This window comes from Danio aesculapii, chromosome 6 (genome assembly GCF_903798145.1).
Source record: "Danio aesculapii chromosome 6, fDanAes4.1, whole genome shotgun sequence".
Taxonomy (NCBI): Eukaryota; Metazoa; Chordata; class Actinopteri; order Cypriniformes; family Danionidae; genus Danio; species Danio aesculapii.
The window spans coordinates 49,313,348-49,333,638 of NC_079440.1; the positions used below are offsets into that span (position 1 = coordinate 49,313,348).

The 20,291-nt window shown below is 34.7% G+C and overlaps 1 protein-coding gene and 1 pseudogene across 1 annotated transcript in view; both read right to left on the minus strand.

Moving 5' to 3' along the window:
• LOC130231251 (immunoglobulin-like and fibronectin type III domain-containing protein 1) overlaps window positions 1–8,488 on the minus strand; it is a 32,521-nt gene extending 24,033 nt beyond the window's left edge. The window contains exons 1-4 of the mRNA XM_056460741.1: window positions 8,453–8,488; window positions 6,280–6,393; window positions 3,918–4,090; window positions 1,429–1,700 (exon numbers count right to left, since the gene is read on the minus strand). Coding sequence (XP_056316716.1) covers window positions 1,429–1,700; window positions 3,918–4,090; window positions 6,280–6,393; window positions 8,453–8,488 — 595 coding nt within the window. The remainder of the gene's footprint in view (window positions 1–1,428; window positions 1,701–3,917; window positions 4,091–6,279; window positions 6,394–8,452) is intronic.
• A 1,113-nt stretch (window positions 8,489–9,601) lies between these two features.
• The window catches only part of LOC130231253 (immunoglobulin-like and fibronectin type III domain-containing protein 1), a 60,506-nt pseudogene continuing 49,816 nt past the window's right edge, over window positions 9,602–20,291 (minus strand).

Genomic DNA, 20,291 nt, shown 5'->3' on the forward strand with positions numbered 1-20,291 from the left:
ATTTTACAACTTCAATTTATATAATTAATTGTAATATAAAATATAAAATATAATGTTATGTAAATGAAACAAAATTGAACACTTCCATTTGAGGTAACGAACAACTAAAATTAAAATCATAAAACTGAAAGAATTGTTAAACTTAACTAAATAAAGTATATTAAACTATATTTTGCATTTTAAATGTTGCTAATTCTCAGGGCAATATATCTTTTTTTCTTCTGTTGAACTTAAAACTAGAATAACTGTATAGATATATTTTTAAAATGCAAAAAAATCTGAAAAAAAAACATGCAACTTTAAACTCTAAGGGCCCTATCATACACCCGGAGCAATAAGGCGCAAGACATGTATGATGTGATTTGTTGCTATTTTCAGAACCAGCGCTACCCTAATTTTCATGTTTTGCACCACATTGTTTAAATGGCAAATTCATTTGTGCCACTTCGTGGACTCATGGGTGTGCTGGTCTAAAATAGAGGTCTGTTAAGACGCATTGTTGCTGCATTTATATGATCTGAAATAGACTGCGCCATTGACGATGTAAAAGGTTGTCTAAATTCCAGCACAGAGCATGTTAGTTATGCGCCTGTGCAGGTCCAAACGCTTACACATTGCCCAATACACACAGGATGTGCAGCAATACACAAATATCTTTACATATAAAAAAATTAATAAAGGATTAAAATGTTACAAAATTATTATTTACTACATAAATATAAAAACCACTGCCTCCATGCCTTCTTTATGTCGGGGGGCTTTTTTCAGTTTATTCATGACAATTTGCATTTGTATAATGTTATTATTAATATTAGCAGTGTTATTTATTATATGCATATTTATATTTGTTTTAATAAAAAGAAGTGTAGATTTGTCCGTCTGTGAGTGTTGTCTCCTCATCCACCACTACTGTGCAGCATCCACCAGCTATTATATTATATTCATCATAAAAATAGGATGTGTGTTTGTATATACATTCGAACTGAATTTAGAAATAGTTTTGAAACAAATCTTTGTGCTTAAGAAACTAAATTAAACATGTAGGTTAATGGATGTCTTCAGTTTAGTGTGTACAACACTGTTTCCTTATCCATGAAAGTAAAGGAGTAAAATAAAAAGTAAACGTAAAGAGAAAGTAAAGAGACCAAATGAAGGAGGCTCGTTCTTTATCCTCACTGCAGATGGTTTGTTTAACTGTTTTCTTTCTAATAAAGCATTCAGTTTTTCCCATAACAAAGTCCACCATGTAAACAGCAAATGTGCCATGGTGCAATGCAACTGACCCTTTACTCAATGGTGCTAAAATAATACTGTTTTCTATTTGAGAACTTTAATACCTTCCAGTGGTGCACATGTGCTTTTTCTGTAAGGGTTGTTTACAATATTGCAAAAAAAAAAATATAATAATAATAATTGACTGAGACTTACCTTCTACAATCAACCAGGCATTGCAAGACTTAATGCCGGCTATAGCAGCATAGATTCCAGCATCCAAAGGCATACAGTCAATGATTTTCAGACGGTGGATCAGCTTGTCCTCTGTAGAAGTAATCTCATATTTCTCACTGTTAGAGATAGGGACATTTTTTAAGGTCCAAACGATTTCACTCATGGGCTGAGTTAAGACGCACTCAAAGAGGGCATCCTCTCTCTCTTGGGCCGTCACCTCCTTAATCTTCAGGGCAAAGTCCACAGGGGAACTGTGTGTTAAATATGGATAAACACACCTCAGTCGATTTATGATGGCATTATGCATTCAGTGAGAGAGCGCTGCTGAAAAGACTGGCAAAGCTGGTTACAACAATATGGTGTTTTGGATGCTGGCAAGCAAGGTTATTATAGTTTTGCATTTTTTAAAATGATTTTTTAGGTCAATTTGCTGTTCATTTAATTTCAGTTTGGTTTTAGTTTGATTCACTGATCACATTTCAATTTAGCTTTTACATTTTTAATTTGGATTTGTAATTATAGTTTAGCAGAGCTAAGGGAACACTTTTATCGTAGCTCTTTTTCAAACCTCTTAGAAATAAATAAATAACGTTTGAACAAACAGTGAACATGTGACCGATACTAATGTAACTAATAAAATATAAAAGTAAAATGATGAAAAATTTGGCCAACTTGCATTAAAGCCACTTATTTGTAAATATGTAATTTTGTTTCATGTGTACTGTTAAATCAGTCAGCAGTAATGCACACAAATCACCTAGATGTGTATATATAATATTATTGTTAACTTTATTTCCCACTTATTTGAATGCTATTTCTGTCCTATTGTATTAGTATATCCTGAGCTCCTGTCTTGTTTACGCTTAAAGATAATTTTGATTAAAGATAATATATATGTAAACATGTCTAGTTTTTTGTCATAGTTTCAGTTTTTTTCATGAAAATAATCTTGCAGGTGAGCTAATGTCTTAATTTTGGCCTCTTAACTAGCTTGATTTGCTTTCTTTTTAACAGAAATACATTAATATTAAATAGAATTACAATTAAAGATAATACATAGGTAAACTTGACTAGTTTTTAGTGATAGTTTCAGTTTTTGTTAATGAAAATAATCTTGCAGGTAAGCTAATGTCTTGATTTTGGCCTCTTAACCAGCTTGATTTGCTTTATTTTCAACATGAATACATTATTATTAAAGATAATTATGATTAAAGATAAACTATAGGTAACATGACTAGTTTTTAGTCATCGTTTCAGTTTTATTAATAAATATAACCGTGCAGATGCTGATGTCTTGATTTTGGCTGCTTCACTAGCTTGATTTGCTTTGATTTCAACAGAAGTACATTAATATTAAAGATAATTACGACTAAAGATAATATATAGGTAAACTTGACCAGTTTTTAGTCACAGTTTTAGTTTTTATTTATGAAAATAACCTTGAGGGTAAGCTGATGTCTTTGTTTTGACTTTATCACTTGCTTGATTTGCTTTATTTTCAACAGAAATACATTAATATTAAAGATAATTATGATTAAAGATAATATTTAGATAAACATGACAAGTTTTTAGTCATAGTTTCAGTTTTTGTTCATGAAAATAACCTTCCAGGTAAGCTGATGTCTTGATTTTGGCTTCTTTGCTAACTTGATTTGCTTTATTTTCAACAGAAATATATTAGTATTAAATATAATTACGATTAAAGATAATATATAGGTAAACATGACCAATTATTTGTCATAGTTTTAAGTTTTTGTTCATGAAAATAACCTTTCAGGTAAGCTAATGTCTTGGTTTCGGCTTCTTCAATAGCTTGATTTGCTTTATTTTAAATATATTAGAAATAAAGATAATTGTAATCTAAGATAATATATAGGTAAACTTGACTAGTTTTTTAGTTTCAGTTTTTGTTAACGAAAATATCCTTGTTGGTAAGCGGATGTTTTGATTTATGCTTCCTCACTAGCTTGATTTGCTTTATTTTCAACAGAAATACATTGATATTGGAGATAATTATGATTAAAGATAATATATACTTTGGGTAAACATGTTCTTAGTCATAGTTTCAGTTTTTATTAATGAAAATAACCTTGCAGGTGAGCTAATGTCTTGATTTGGGCTTCTTCACTAGCTTGATTTACTTTATTTTCTATAGTTATAAATATTATTTTACTTTTAGTGTTGCTTCAACATTGTAAGACTTGTACTAGCAGGCCAGAAACATCACACAGTGACTTTCATGTCAGACATGCGACCAGACAGATCCTTATATTGTAGACAGTTTTATTGATTCTACTGGGATTGATTTAGTTTTTGACGCATCACAGCTCACATCCTGAGTAGATGTGTTATTATACTGGTTAACCAGCTAGACCAAAACCACAGCTGAATAGACAGGCATTTTTGGAGTCTTGTTGGTCATTTCAGCAGGGCATTTAATGATGATTAAACAAATGTGTTGTAAAAACGTACTCTTGAAATCCGTTGAAAAGATATTGACACCCTCAACATCAACTTGATAGATTCCGGCATCTTCGGCTTTGAGATTTTTGACAGTGAAGATATATTTCTTGCCAACCTGTTTCAGACCGTGCTTCATTTCTCCTTCAGCTTCTTTGCTGAATGGAATCATCACACCATCCTGGACAAAAGAGTAAGAGGGGATGTGATTGCCTATGTATTTTTTCAGTGTTATGCATATTCATTTGTGATTCACAATATATTAGGTATCAGTAGCAGCTAATCAATGATTATTTGTGATTGTATCGTTATTGGCCTGATAAGCAAATAAATTAAGGGCTGATAAAATTTGTATTACTGTGATTGGTTGATACACTATTTTATGTTTAAAAAAACACAAGAAGATGGCAGTGTGGGAGTTTTTTTTACTGTGGAGAAAATATAGTAAGGCTTCTGAATTGCAATTTGTAAAAATGTTTTAGCAAAAGTCCAATCTAGACGTGATCTTCCAATGTCTTTGTTTTCTGCAGACAAGACTGTAAGATCAGGGGTTAGTTCTTTGTAAGTGGATTGATTACTCAATTAGCTGGATTTAGTTATTGACTATTTGACACAATCCAGGATCATTTCGTTCTTCAAAACTCATTTGAAAGTTTTTGTCATAGCAACACTTCTGTTAGTTCAATCCTGCTTGGGAGCTGGCTTATTTCATATTAACAGGATTAAATCAGGTCTTTTAGCAAAGGTAATACTACAATTAAAATTATATAATACTAAAATTATATATATATAAAACTGGGAATCAGGGTGGTTCTCCTTTAGGGGTTCAAATACACTGAAAAAATTATTCAAAGATGATTTCTTGGATTTACTTTTTTTAAGATAAGTGGTTGTAAATAATTTATTTAGCCTGAATTTAAACAAACAATGAAGTTGAAAATTACTCAGTTTAGTTTGTTTGTTAAATAATTAATTATTTACAACAATTATTAGAAGTCTTTTTTTTATCAAGGGTAGAACATTTAAACACAAATGCGTACTATTTTAAGGTACCAGCTTTAGTTCAATTTATGTATGATAATAGACATACACAATATTAAATTTTTTTTTAAAGACAGTCATGCGCGGTTTTGACAGCTAATATGACGGTGATTTGATGCTTCGCAATAGTTACAGACACCTTACCGATATCAAAATGAATTTTTTAATGCAAATTTAATTTAAACAGCCAGTTATTTCTTGGTCATTATACCAATTAAGAAACTTGAATAGGCTTAGGCCACTATAATAAAGAAAATCCGCTCTAGAAGTAAACTAAATAAATTGCTAAATACTCTCGAAAGAGTCTGCAGCCCACAACAAAGGTGGAAAGTTATGGCCTTTTGTAATTAACAAACAGTTTACTACAAATTTGATTGTAATTTTGCTCACATGGATAATTGAATATTAATCAGATGATGTCATTACGCTGCTGTGTCATCAGCCAGGCACTGCATTGCTAATAATAATTTCAAGGATCAATTGATCAATTGGCAGCGATCTCAGATCAGTTCATCCCAAACATTTTAATCTGATTCGCAAACTTGTTTGAAGAACTTAATTAGCTAGAGATAAGTTATCAAAATTACAGAGAAAAGACCCAGAAGAAAGTCCACTTTTTTGTGTATGTTTTGGTAAACAAAATCAGAAAAATAGATTTGTATTTATCATCCTATACATGAGTTATTGTTTCCAAATAGTTATTGGTATTATTTTTAGCCTAATAAGAAACTAAACTCTATATTATTGTCACCGGCTGTTCCATTAGATTAGGTTAAAAGAAAAAGAGAAAGAGAGAAACATAAGATGATAGCAGTGTGGGAGTTTTTTCAATGAATAAAAAAAAGATTAAATTAAGATGCAGTTACGATTTTAGAATCAATTGTTCACTGTATTTTTTAAAGTTGTTTTGGTAAACAAAATCATGCTGAAAATAATAATAAAAAAGATTTGTATTTATCAGATTATCGGTTTCCAAATTAACTGTTATCGGCCAAAATTTCTGTTTTGTGCATCCTTAATGTTGATGATGAAAAACATACAAACTGGTGCCTATAACAGAAAGGAATAATTTTTTCAAAAATATGCACTATATAGCATATTTAATAACTCACATCAGTTGCTGGAGCATAAAGCAAGGACTCTTAATGCAATTGAATAGAGTAAATGTGAGAGTGTTAATTAACTGACATTTTTTATATATAGTGTGTGTCTCCAGAGGAATTATAAGAATGTCATTATGATTTTATTTTACAATTCACATAATACCAAATGGCCATCTCTTTACCGTATATAGTTATATATTTCAGTGATGCTGAGTTAATGTCTCACCTTGTACAGAAAAATGCGACTGTTAGGGTCTTTGAGCTCCATTTCCAGTTCAAAGGTTGCAGCATCTTCAGACTTGACTTCAATAGGCTTGAGATTACTGAGATGTTGGACGAACTAAACAAACAGAACCAAATAGTTTGTCTCCAGAGTTGTGCGTTCAGCCATGAAAATGCGGTTGTTTGAGGAAGCTTCTGTCAATCTGGAAGCTCTCTTACCTGCAGGACAGCAGTTCCGGCTTTGCTTTAAGTGAGACGTTACGGTGTCATCTGTATGCGTTCATATAGCACTTGTGAGTAATATTTCTTTCTTTTCGTCTCTTTATGCATGGATGGATGTCTTATGGAAAGTGAAAAAATGCAGGTTATATGTAGACAGTTTAACATACATACAAATTTTATATATTGTATAAAAGGATGCTTTAGATTAGTGGTGCCCAAACGTTTTTGTATGAAGGGCCAAAAACCAAATATCATTGAGTGCCATAGGCTGAAGGTAAATATACCAAACTATATTATATTAATGTTGCTATAGCTCATTTATTTAATAATATTTGAAAACAAATAGAAAAGATTACCTTAAATTGTATGAACTATTGCAGTATACGCTCACCGGCCACTTCATTAGGTACACCTGTCCAACTGCTTGTTAAAAGCAAATGTCTAATCAGCCAATCACATGGCAGCAACTCAATCCATTTAGGCATGTAGACATGGTCAAGATGATCTGCTGCAGTTCAAACCGAGCATCAGAATGGGGAAGAAAGGTGATTTAAGTGACTTTGAATGTGGCATGGTTGTTGGTGCCAGATGTCTGGTGAGTATGTCAGAAACTGCTGATCTACTGGGATTTTCACACACAACCCTCTCTAGGGTTTACAGAGAATGGTCCGAAAAAGAGAAAACATACAGTGTTCTGTGATCGCAAACGCCTTGTATATGCCAGAGGTCAGAGGAGAGTGGCCAGACTGGTTTGAGCTGATAGAAAGGCAACAGTAACTCAAATAACTACTCGTTACATCTGAGGTATGCAGAAGAGCATCTCTGAACACACAACACACCCAACCTTGAGGTGGATGGGCCATCCATTTATGACCACAGTGTGCCGATCTTGTGATAGCTACTTCCAGCAAGATAATGCATCTCAGACTGGTTTCTTGAACATGACAATGAGTTCACTGAACTCAAATGGCCTCCACAGTCACCAGAACTCAATCCAATAGAGCATTTTTGGGATGTGGGGGAATGGGAGATTTGCATCATGGATGTATAGTCGACAAATCTGCAGCAACTGCGTGATGCTATCGTGTCAATATGGACCAAAATCTCTGAGGAATATTTCCAGTATCTTGTTGAATCTGTGCCATGAAGGCAGTTCTGAAGGCAAAAGGGGGTTCAACCTGGTAATAGTAATGTGTACCTAATAAAGTGGCTGGTGATTGTAAATTTCTTTTTTTTAACTTATGGCAGTAAAAATACAATTAAATTTTTTTTATAGCACAGTGGAATTCAATGCGGAATACACTAGACAAGCAACTTTGCCTCCATTTGCCCACTGATGTCTCTGCATTGTGCTCTATCCCACGGGTGACTGTGTGCATTTAAAAAACAAATCTAATTTATTTAATTGAAACATTTAATTTCCATTAGGTTTTTGGATCTTAGCAATAAAACAAACAAACAAAACATTACATATAATTGGAAATTACAGTCTCTAAACTGTCCCCATCATTTTCCCTTCTCCTCCCAGATTTGATGGCAGGCCAAATCAAAGGTTGTCATACGCCAACTTTGGCCCGCGGGCCCTAGTTTGGGTATCTCTGTTTTAGATTAAACATTTAATTAGGTTTTACATTAAATAGTTCTAAATGGCATCACTCTGAAAACTCCTTTTTGGCAAATTTGTTTTTACCAGTGTAATGAATTTTATAATGCATGGTTTCCGCTACATTCATTCTTCCATGGTGGGGCGCCACACCAAAATTAATTCTTGCCACGTCTACATTACAGCTTCTCATTCAAAACCTTCAGTTTTTGCTGCTTTTTTTAAAATAGCGGGTTATAATTGCACCAAACATATTAAAATGTAAGTGAATTATAACAGAGAATTGTTCTGTAATCATAGTAGTGCCAAGCAGTATTTGTTTAACCCTTTAACTAGGGTTAAACTGACTGACTGACAGGGCTGTGCGATGCATGAGGCCAGTAGACATGATGTAAGCTTTCAGTAATGATGAACACAGTTTAACATAATTATACTTTATGTATAGTTAAAGGTCTTTAGTTCTACATACAATGACTTTGTCTTGCTGGAGTTTATGGCTGTTTCACTTTACTTTAGGATGCATCAATGCTGTTTCTGTAGGTCTATTGGAGACATAAATATTCCTAGCAAATCTAATAATTTTGGAGACGTACTCGTTACATAAATGCGCTAAATAACACTTCAGCAGCGTATATTTAAGAGCGTGCAAGAAGATTTGTGCACAAACAGGAAATCGGCACACAAGTAATTTGCATGCTCTTCGATCTTGACTTGTAATAAAATAACGGCATTGGTAGTTTGAAGATCTGTGTAAAAAGCCTGCCACCACAGCTGGAAAAAATCCTAGAGGAAACAGTGTAATGAATCACTTTGCAGATACAATAATGCCAACCCAGGCTCATTAATGAAAACGTAGTCCTATATACATTTCTGGTGAGCACCAAATACATCCCAGGAGCTACAATTTAATTGCAGTTTTTGTGAATTCAAAAGAGGCCGCTGTGTACGCTTATTAGATCTCAAATTTCTCTTGCGAGTGCCATTCGTGCCTGCTGTTCTCTCGTCAATCCATCAGAGGCCGTTGTCGACTGACTGAATGAGTGATTGATCAACTGACATATACCCTCACCCACCCCCTGCCCTAAACCCAACAGACCGATAAGAAATATAGAAAAAGAAAAGCCCCCTGATTTTTTTTACTACGCTTTCAGATTTTACCACATTCTCACCCTGTTATTTACTTGTTTATTGTGTTTTTTTTTTTTTGTCTTATCTGCTTTCATTAACCGTTCTTAGCCAAACTCCTCTCTGCGTCTCAAGTTCGCTGACATGCGCTGCAAGCTACTGGACAAACTGGTAACAGCTGGAAAGCTGTCATACAGAGGTAAGCGGTCAGCTGCTAGCACGAAAAGAAACTGTGTCATACCGCCCCGTAGCATTCGTTTTAGAGACGAATGCTGCCATACATACTTCTGGCTACATAATTCGCGATCTGCAGAAATGTATGTAGGGCTACGTTTCAGAATGAGCCTATGTTGAATAATGGTCCATCAACAAGTACTCTGTTCAAAAAACCTGGATATTTTATTTATTTACACCAAGCCACTTCTGTTGATTAAGCATATCTGAAGAAGCCTTTTGCTTCTTTTACAATTTTCCATGCAAGCAAGAAAATACAAGATGGATGCAGGAAATCAACACTACATTTTGTTTTAAGTGTAATAATGTGTAATCGAATTTGCAAAAGTGTGAAGGAACAGAGCAGAAACACAAAAGCAAAGAATAAATAAATTAATAAATTAAATTGCGTACAAGAATAAAACCTCTCAACCCACCCCCAATCTACGCTTAAGTAAAATCATTGGCAAACAAGATTAGGTAAACACAGTGTATTAGGCATCAGCCACCCAAGCAGCACAACACATGCTGTAGGGTTTACATTTCCAGGTTTAAAGAGTAAGACTATATGCTTTAAACATGCATTTGATTCTATCATTTTTGTCTAATAAGGCCACACGGTGCATAGTGCTTTCATATCTTTCTTCAAAATTACTCGATGGTGTAATTCTACAGAGGGCCTAAAATCCAGAAAAAACAACAACACCAACACATCGGTTTTGATGTCCTTCATCATCATAATTTTAATCTGGAAAAGAAGAAAGAAAAGTGAATGTGTTAGATTCATTATGTAAATACAGTGCATCTGGAAAGTATTCATAGCGCTTCACTTTTCCCACATTTTTTTATGTTACAGCCTTATTCCAAAATTGATTAAATATATTTATTTCCTCAAAATTCTACACACAATACCCCATAATGACAATGTGAAAATAGATTGTTTTAAATAGTTTCAAATTTATTAAAAATAAAAACCTGAAAAATCACATGTACATAAGTATTCGCAGCCTTTGCTTTATACTTTGTTGATGCACCTTTGGCAGCATATACAGCCTCAGGTCTTTTTGAATATGCCACAAGGTTGGCACACCTGTCTTTGGGAGTTTTTTGCCCATTCCTCTTTGCAGTACCTCTCAAGCTCTATCAGGTTGAATGGAAACGACGGTGTGCAGCCATTTTCAGATCTCTCCAGAGATGCTCAATATGATTTAGGTCTGGGCTCTGGCTGGGCCACTCAAGGACATGTAATTTGTGAGTAAATATTTAAAATAGAATTAGTAATTTCTGAACATACTGTATAGTACTGTGCAAAAATTTAGACCACTAGTATTTTCACCAAAAAAAGAGTTAAAGTCAGTTATTTCTATTTTTTTCTGTAGCATGTCAGTTTGAAATATCAATTTACATTTCCAAACATTATTTTTGTCATTAATTATGTTTATACAGTGAGATTATTGTTTGCTCAAGGAGTCTGACAACAGCCAGTGCTCCACACAGAGATCTGATCTGATCATCATCCAGTCTGTCTGGAAGCAACAGAACAAACTGACACAAACTAAATCCAGAAGAACTTTGGTAACACCTGGAAGATGCTTAAAAAACATTTTTAATGACATATAATATTCTGTTTTATTAACTTACAATTGTTAATAATTCAAATGAACACAATTCAAATTCAGATTGTTTTGGCATATTATTAGCTCCATAGAAATACAAATTGATATTTCAAAATGACATGCTACAGAAAAAAATATAGAAATAACTGACTTGAAATCTTTTTTTTTTTTTTTTTTGGTGAAAATACCCGTGGCCTATATTTAGAAAACAGTGCATTGTATATCCCATGCACACTGTACGTCAGCTGTTAGTAGCATTTTGATTTGATGTCTTATGAAAATAGATTCTGAAGCATTAAATGTTTTCATTTTGTCATTAAGTAACTTTTCTGAGAGATATTTGCTGGATTTCCTAGCAATGTTGCAGATCATGCAAATAATATTGGCTTATTTGGCATGAAAAAACAACTACTCTTAAGATTTAAACTAAAAGCATAATTTGTGGGCTTTTTTTATTCTATTTTTAATTAATGTTATGCTTCACATCCACCTAGTAGAAGAAAGAGGATTTACTCCACTTGAATTAATGTATTTGGAATGCCTGATGACAATGTTATTTGAACATACTGTATTGATTACCAACCAACATTATTTTTAATTTTGCATTAATTTAATTTAGCATTTGGTAGATTGCATTGGACATTATGGAAATGAGCTGGTATATCTTTTTTTTCTTACAACTGCATATTAGAAACACTTTAACTTTACACTCCATCGGCATGTTTAAGGGATTGTGATTTCACATTGATTTGCCATTTTGGTTAAATCTGCCCTTAGGATGAATCAATACCTTTTTGATCCATGATAAGTGCATGTGTCTCCATTACATTAAAAGAGTTTAAAAAATGCTGTTCAATATTCTCTCTTGTTAGTGCACTGGAAATTATTAAACAATGCTAAATATACTATTACTGTATGGTAATATTTTAAATGTTGCTTTGGTAAGGCTGAGCTGCATAAGTCACATTATTCATTTCTGAAAAACTGTAATAAGAATTTGCATTACATTAAAGCTGAAAATTAGGCTTTTGGGAATCTTGCCTAGTCATAAAATAAAATAGTCAAAATTATTAGCTTTTTTCTTTTTCAATATTTCCTAAATGATGTTTAATAAAGTAAGGATTTTTGCTTGGTATTTCCTATAATATTTTTTTCTTCTGGAGAAAGTCTTCTTTGTTTTGTTTCGGGGTAGAATAAAAGCAGTTTTAATTTTTTTTTAAAAAACCATTTTAAGATTAACATTGTTAGGCTCTGTAAGAAATATTTGTTCCTAAAGTCTACAGAACGAACCACTGTTAAACAATGACTTGCCTAATTACCCTAACTTGCCTAATTAACCAAGTTAAGCCTTTAAATTCGACTGTAAGCTGAAAACTATTATCTTTAAAAACATCTAGTAAGATATCATGTTTTTTTCCATTGAACAGAAATTGGGAAAAAATACTGTACTTATGATTTGCACTCATTAAATAATTACTTTATATAGCTTTGTTTTATATTCTTGTGAGATAAAAAAAACAAGACCTTTCGGCACAATGCCTTCCTCAGTGCGTGACACAATCTTTTCACTTCACAATTTAATTATACCACATTCAATCACATTGAGCAAACCTATAGTGTTAAGTAAAGAGTTATCATTTGTGCCAAATAATACATCAGATGCTTTAAGGTCAAAGTTGTATTATTTAAATTCTTTAGGAATGTTAAATTAAGAAGTTTTTTTAACATTGTGCTGAAATGTCTGTGTTTTGTATCTCCCAAGAATGTAAAATAAAGCCATATAAAGTAAATATTTAATGATAATAATTCCTTACATTTATATAGCGCTTTTCTAGACACTCAAAGCGCTTTACACAATGGAAGGGGGATGTCCTCATCCACCATCAGTGTGCAGCATCCACCTGATGATGTGACGGCAGCCATTTTGCGCCAGACCACACATCAGCTGATTAGTGGACAGTAGACACTGCCAGTTATGATGATGTGACGGCAGCCATATTGCGCCAGACCACACACAAGCTGATTGGTGGACAGTAGACACTGCCAGTTATGATATGGGGATGGTAGGAGGCCATTATGGACAGAGGCCAGTGGGCAACTTTGGCCAGGATGCCGGGATTAAACCCCTATTCTTTTTTCAAAGCACATCCTGGGATTTTTAACGACCACAGATATTAAGGATCTCGGTTTAACAAAAGACGTCGCTCACCGAGCAGTATAGAGTCCCCATCAATATACTGGGGGCATTAGGACCTACACAGACCACCGGTTGAGCGTCCCCTGTTGCCTCACTAACACTTCTGACAGCAACCTAGTTTTCCCATATGGTCTCCCATCCAGGTACTGGACCGGGCGCAGCCCTGCTTAGCTTCAGTGTGTGACCATGTGAGAGTTGCAGAGAGCTAGCTGCTGACATAATGAGTGTGAATCGTGACCGTCCTGAATGATTTTATTAACTAGATTAAAAACCGTGAGCGTGATGTGCAAACTTAATTACTGAAAAAATACTGTATACAATAAATCAAAAGGGCGAATAATTCTTACTTGAACTGTTCATCGCTTTAAAATTGTACTTAAAACTTTTGGGAAACTCTGTCATCTTTACTGTGGGTTTTAATTTTTATCCAAAGAGGTGAATTAGGTATGTAGATATTTACCTCTCACTGCAAGATTGGTCGAGCACTCGGCTCTTCCCAGCGGGTTCTCAGCAATGACTTTATATTCGCCCATGTCTTTAGCTCCAACCCTGAGAATGAGCATGGAGCAGACGCCGCAGGTGTTGGTGATGAGGTAGTTGGTGTTGGTGTTCAGGCTGACGTTGTTGTGGTACCAGGTGACGTGGGGTGTTGGGTCACCCCTCACAGCGCAGCTCATGTAGCACTCATAGCCTTGTGGAGCTGTGTGGATCTTCAAGGAGACCATAAACCTTGGGCGCTCTCCAAATTGCAGGTCTTGGACTCTGGATGTTCAGCGTGAATTTTTCTGTAAGAGATTGAGCTTGGTTTCAGATCAATCCGCATTGCTTGTGTACTTATCATTGCAGTGGGTGGGTTGTCTTTAACGCAGGAGTGTCAAACTCAGTTCCTGGATGGCTGCAGCCCTGCACACTTTAACTCCAACTCTGCTTTGACACACTTACCTGTTTCAAACAAGCCTAAAGGACTCAATTAGTTTGATAATGTGTGTTTAATTTAGGGTTGGAAGTAAACTGTGCAGATCTGCGACTCTTCAGGAACTGAGTTTGACACCCCTGCCCTAATGGATCACATTGTGTGCAGTCTGGGTGTTAACAGATGCCACCTAGTGGCAGAATGTGCTTAAGACTAAAGAATATCTGTGGTTTTCAACTGATTGGTTGCGTTTTAAAAAATTGTGAGATACTAGATATAGAATACTATAGAACAGTGTTCTCAACCACATTCCTGGAGGCCCACCAACACTGTTTTGGATGTCTCCTTCGTCTGTTACACCCTTTAAAGGTCTTTTAGACTCTGACAATGAGCTGAAGATCTAAATCAGGTGTGTTAAGGAGACAGGCTGTTTCTCAATATGCATTCTTCAGTGATCTTGCGTCCCCGTGTTCTCGTGTAACATCATTATCAACTGCTCTGTTTCAATACTCAAGAACGGAGGATGCGTGAAAGTTCCCGGATGTGTTCTTGATAACGAGGATGCATTGATGCAGACTTGAGCACCGAACTCGCTTGAGAAGTCCCAGAAGTCATTGCGACTGGAGGTGGGAAGTGCAGCATTTTATATAGGTTTATTATTAAAGTTCACAGATAATTTATCTCAGGAGTTTCCCTAAATGAAACGGTGAAAATAAACAGTACCATGAAAAGCTTAATAAAGGAATAACACAATAAGGGTGTTTATTGCTGAAATTCGTATTAAAATCTAAAAGTAAAGTCTTTAAGCATAGTATATATTTTCAAAAGGGGAAAAACAATAAATAGTTGTATGAATGCTGTAATGTGTAAATAATTTCCATTAATAACGTGGGAAGGTCATGTGATCATCAGGACGAACGCAGCATCTCATTTCTCAGAGGATGCGTTCTCTGTTCTCGCGATCTCCCGAGCTCGTTCTTTTGAGGTGAACCTGGCGAGATCGGTCTTCACAAGAACACAAGTCTGTTCTCTGTGTTCTTGGAATTGAGAAACAGCCATGGAAAATGGGCAGAGCTTGTGGTCCTCCAGGAACATGGTTAAGAAAAACTGCTATAGAATAACAGGATGATTGTCAATAATGAATTAGCCTTGTCAAGATATTTGCGTTCTCCTCCCAAAATTTGTTTATAAATATATAAAGCATCACAGTGAAGAAACAAATCTTGCTGAGATTGCGCTATATATATATATATATATATATATATATATATATATATATATATATATATATATATATATATATATATATATATATATATATATATATATAGATAATTAGGCATAATAAAATAGATATTTTGGCATAATATTACAGTAACACTAAAAAATAATCCCAGTAATTAATGTTAGTTAATAATTTACATTAAATGAAAAATGGTGTTAGTGTGTATCAGTATTTGTTAATGTTGTGAAGTAAACATAAAACTGTTGGTTCGCATTATTTCAGGAATAAATAATATTACTTTTGATATTATAAATGTATTAATACATGCTGAAATCAACATTTATTAAGATTAGCAAATTTAAATTCATTTAAAAGCTGTCAGTTTCTTTTGCAAATAGCTTTTCACACTGTTAGGAATACACAGGTCTTTGTAATATTAACACATAGCCTTTCAGGGTATTTTTGTTACATTAAATAATAAGTGTGTCTGATACACACTCATCTGATACACAAGCAAAAAACAGTAGAAAAGTCTTATCATATCGGCTAACTTTGTCCACCTTTTAGAAGCCAATGCCTTATTCATACTTTAAAATTTGCATATAGATGCTGTTTATACTTGGAGCAAACATCATCTACAGTTACTCAGTATAAATATCCTCTACCTTTTTTGTAAAACAGCTTAACATAATTAGTTTAAATAATCACAAACCTTTCTTGGATGTGATTAGCCATTTTGTTGACTCTGAAGGGGCAGATAGGCCAATGTCATTTTTGGAGTAGACACGGAACTGGTATTCCCTCCCTGGCATGATGTTGCAGGCTGTGAAGCGGTTGTTGAAGATACGGTCTGCTACAGTGTGCCAGGTTCTCTTGCTGGAGTCTCTTTTGGTCACCATGTAATGCAGGCGATCATCACGCTTCTCGTCAGGGGAAGGTTCCCAGGAAACTGTCACTGTGCCCGGAACATTCTCATCCAACTCTATGGGACCTGGAGGCTTTGGCTCATCTACACCAAAACAATCAGTTGTACTTCATCAGGACTGGCAGATTAGAAGCCTATTAGATGCACATTTCTCTACAGAGCAGTTCTAGTTGAGTACATTATTTTTGTAAGTGTCTACAAATCTATACTGTAAGTAACGGGTCAATAAGATTTTCATGAAAGAACTAAATACTCTAGATAAGCAACTATAACATTCATCGAATAAGACAGGAATGGACAAAAATAACTTTTAAAAATAAATTCAGTTATTTAAGTTTTTTTATAATAAATAATAATCATGATATTTCAAACATTTCTAAATATAAAATACAAAAGTAAAATGAATACTGAAAAATAAAAATTATAATCATATTTATTTAAATATTAAATAATACTATTTTTAATCATTTAAACTTATAAAAACACTGTCATATTCTCCATATGCCTATCATTTAACTAGGCATGCACCGTTATGGATTTTTGGGCTGATATCGATAACCGACAACTCTTATCGATTTGGAGGCCAATAACCGTTATATTAGCTGATAAATATGAATAGTTCAAATTGTTATATTTTTATACAGTGAACAACTGATTTTATTTTAAAAGTTTGACTTAACCTTATGAACTCAAAAAAGAGCTATAATTTCAAAATTCCACAGTGATTATATAGACCCATATGATTTTACATATATCAGTATGCCAAAAATAAATTATTTCCTTTTCTTCGGATAGCAAATTAACCTGCAACTTGACTGTTGCATAAAAATAATAACAAAATGGGATTTAATTAACAAAGTTAAATAAGTATATTTTAATTAAAATGAAAAGCGAAAGAACTAAGAAATGAAACCAGCTTCAAATGTTTTTGAATAAAACGTGTTTCAGTAATGTACATATGTACAAATATTTAATGTCCGAAAACGCATTTTGAGAGATGTTTTAACAGTTCCAACGTACAAGCAAAAAGCTAAATACAGATAGTATACTTTAGAAAATGTGGCAATAAATTCGGCCCATTTGGCGTTTCCATTTTTTTGAATACATGTAGGTGCTGATTATCAGTCAGACAAACGCTTCTATGTTCGTTTTTGCTGTCGCAGGAAAATCTTAGGAAAAATGATCGATGAAAGGTTTATGATAAACTCCTCCTTGACACACTCTCTACCCCTGTTGCTGTGAAGGCTTTGTTAGATCACTAGCATTATGGCCCATTCACATGGGGCGTCAGTGCTTCCCATTCACTTTGAATGGGTGACGTCAAGTGTTGCTGAACTGAATTGTGAGTCTGTTGGCGCTTCTTCAGCGGCATTGCTCGCTGCAGAAGTTGGGACTTTCTCAACTTTTCAAGCGCCAACAAAAGCGTCAGCCAATCAGATCGCTGTATGCAAATACACTAGCTCAGACAGTAGACGGTTGCTGACTAATTTCATTGGCTGATGCTGCTTTGATCGCGTTAGCTCCACTTCAGACCACCCCTCTGTCAAGCGCTGATGCTGAAACCCCATGTGAATCGGGTGCTACACGTGCACTTGTTATAATCAATATGAATATGCCAATCAAACTGAATATAATCTAACACCAGCAACACGTTGATAATAACAAATAATCATATTAGATTACAAACAACCCAATGAGTTTTTTTACACGTGTGCATTGCTACTATGATGTTTACACGTGTAATATTTTCCCTGAGGCAATTAAACAAGAATACACAATGACACTATTAAACATATTTACAATGATAAGGAATATGGTTACTTACTGCGTTATTAATGTACAACAATACCACACAAGAAAGGATGGGTTTTCAAGGAATATACAATATGGGGAAAGCTCCTTTAGTGCACTGGCAAGTCTGTCACAATGACACCTTCCACCCATGCATGCACGAGGCAGGCAGTTCTGTACAATTATGTAATTTATCGGCTTAAAGATATCAGCCCAATTTGATATTGGATCAATAACGATAATATTAAAAATAGCATTTATCGGCCATAACATATGGCCGCCGATATATCGTACATCCCAACATTTAACCAATTTTGTTTAAACCAATTATGTGAATAAAAGGTGTGGCTATGATCTAGTTTTCACCCAACGACTGTAGAGGCACAGAAATCACAAACTACATGTAAATGATGTGCAGTAAAATGGTTAAAACATACAGTGCTTCCCTCATATTACCTGTGACTCTAATCTCAATACTGAAGGTCTCTTGTCCCACAATGTTCTTGGACTACGATGGTGTAGATTCCTGTATCTGAGCGCTCTGCAGACGGGATCAGGATCTGAGAGGTTCCCTCTGCATTACTAATAGTGGCACGTTTGGACACAGGGATACCATCTTTCAGCCAGATGACATCGGGCCATGGGGAAGCCTGTAAAAAAAGAGGTAATAGAAGGCATGCATTGAACACGTGGCCAATGCAAAATGTAATTTTCATGAAGGGAGGTAAAAATGATCTGAACAGTACATGAGGAGGTTTTATATTACATCCTGGCTGATGAATATTAATTAGAAGACCTAACATTCAGTTGGTATTCCCAAATGCTTTGCTGACGTAAGTCAGTACTACATTTTTGATCAAGAAATTGAGGAGGAGGAATAGGATACTGCATGACAGCACATTTTTTTCATCATACCACAGGCAGAATACGCTCACTGGCCACTTTTTTAGATACACCTACACTAGATTCAACAAGCTGCTGAAATGCTGAAAACAATCCTTAGGGATTTTGATCCATATTGACATGATATCACCATACAGTTGCTGCAGACTTTGTCCGCTAGGCATCCCAAAAGTGCTCTAATGGATTGAGATCTGGTGACTGCAAAGAGCTTTAGAGTGCAGTCAATTCATTGTCATGTTCAAGCAATCATTCTGAGATGACTGAGCTTTGTGACATGGTGCGTTATCCTGCTAGCCATCATGTGATGGGTACACTGTGGCCTTAAAGGAATGGACATTGTCAGCAACAGTAGTTAGACTGTAGCAACAGGAACATTACTTAGACAGTAGTGTTTTTACAATGTTTATTAGAGCCCAAACTTGGCCAAAAGGAAAAAATCATCCATTAAACCATAAAGAGGAGCATGAAATTATACATAGAAAGCAGGATGTATCTATACTTTAATGTTGTTTGTCCCTGACTCTACCATCTGAATGTTTCAGCAGAATCAAGACTCATCAGGTCAGACATGTTTCCAATGTTTGTTGCTTAATTTAGAGACCACATTAATACTGAAGTATCAGTTACCTTTTCTCAACTGATAGGAATTGCATAATAGTGTGCTTAACTTCTGCTGCTGTAGCTCACCTGCTTCAATGTTTGACTTGCTGTGTGTTCAGAGATCTCTTCTGCAGACCTTGGTTGTAGCATGTTGCTGTTGTTGACATTTTTGACCCCATAAAAGACCTGTTGGATATTTTCACTTTTTTTGACTATTCTATTAAACCCTAGAGATGGGTAGGTGTGAAAATCCCGAAGATCAGCAGTTACAGAAAGCCATGCCACATTCAAAGTCTTAACTTAGCTTAAATCACCACTCTTCCCCCATTCTGATTCTAAGTTTGAACGTCCATCTTAACCACATCTACAGTAAATGCCTAAATACATTGAGTTCCTGACATGTGATTGGCTGATTAAATGTTTGCATTAATGACCATTAAATAGGTATAACTAATAAAGTGGCCACCAAATGTATCATGACTGTTTCCTCCTTTAGAACCTATATTAGTAAAGTACCTCAAAGTTGATGTTGAAACGTGCAGAATTTCCAGCTCTAACCACCATGAAACTCTTGATCTTGACATCAGTGAATTTTGGTCGCACTAAGAGGAACAATAAATTGAGTTAATGAGGTGATATATTACGTATACAATAAAAAAGTGAGATACTGCTTGCTAAATTAT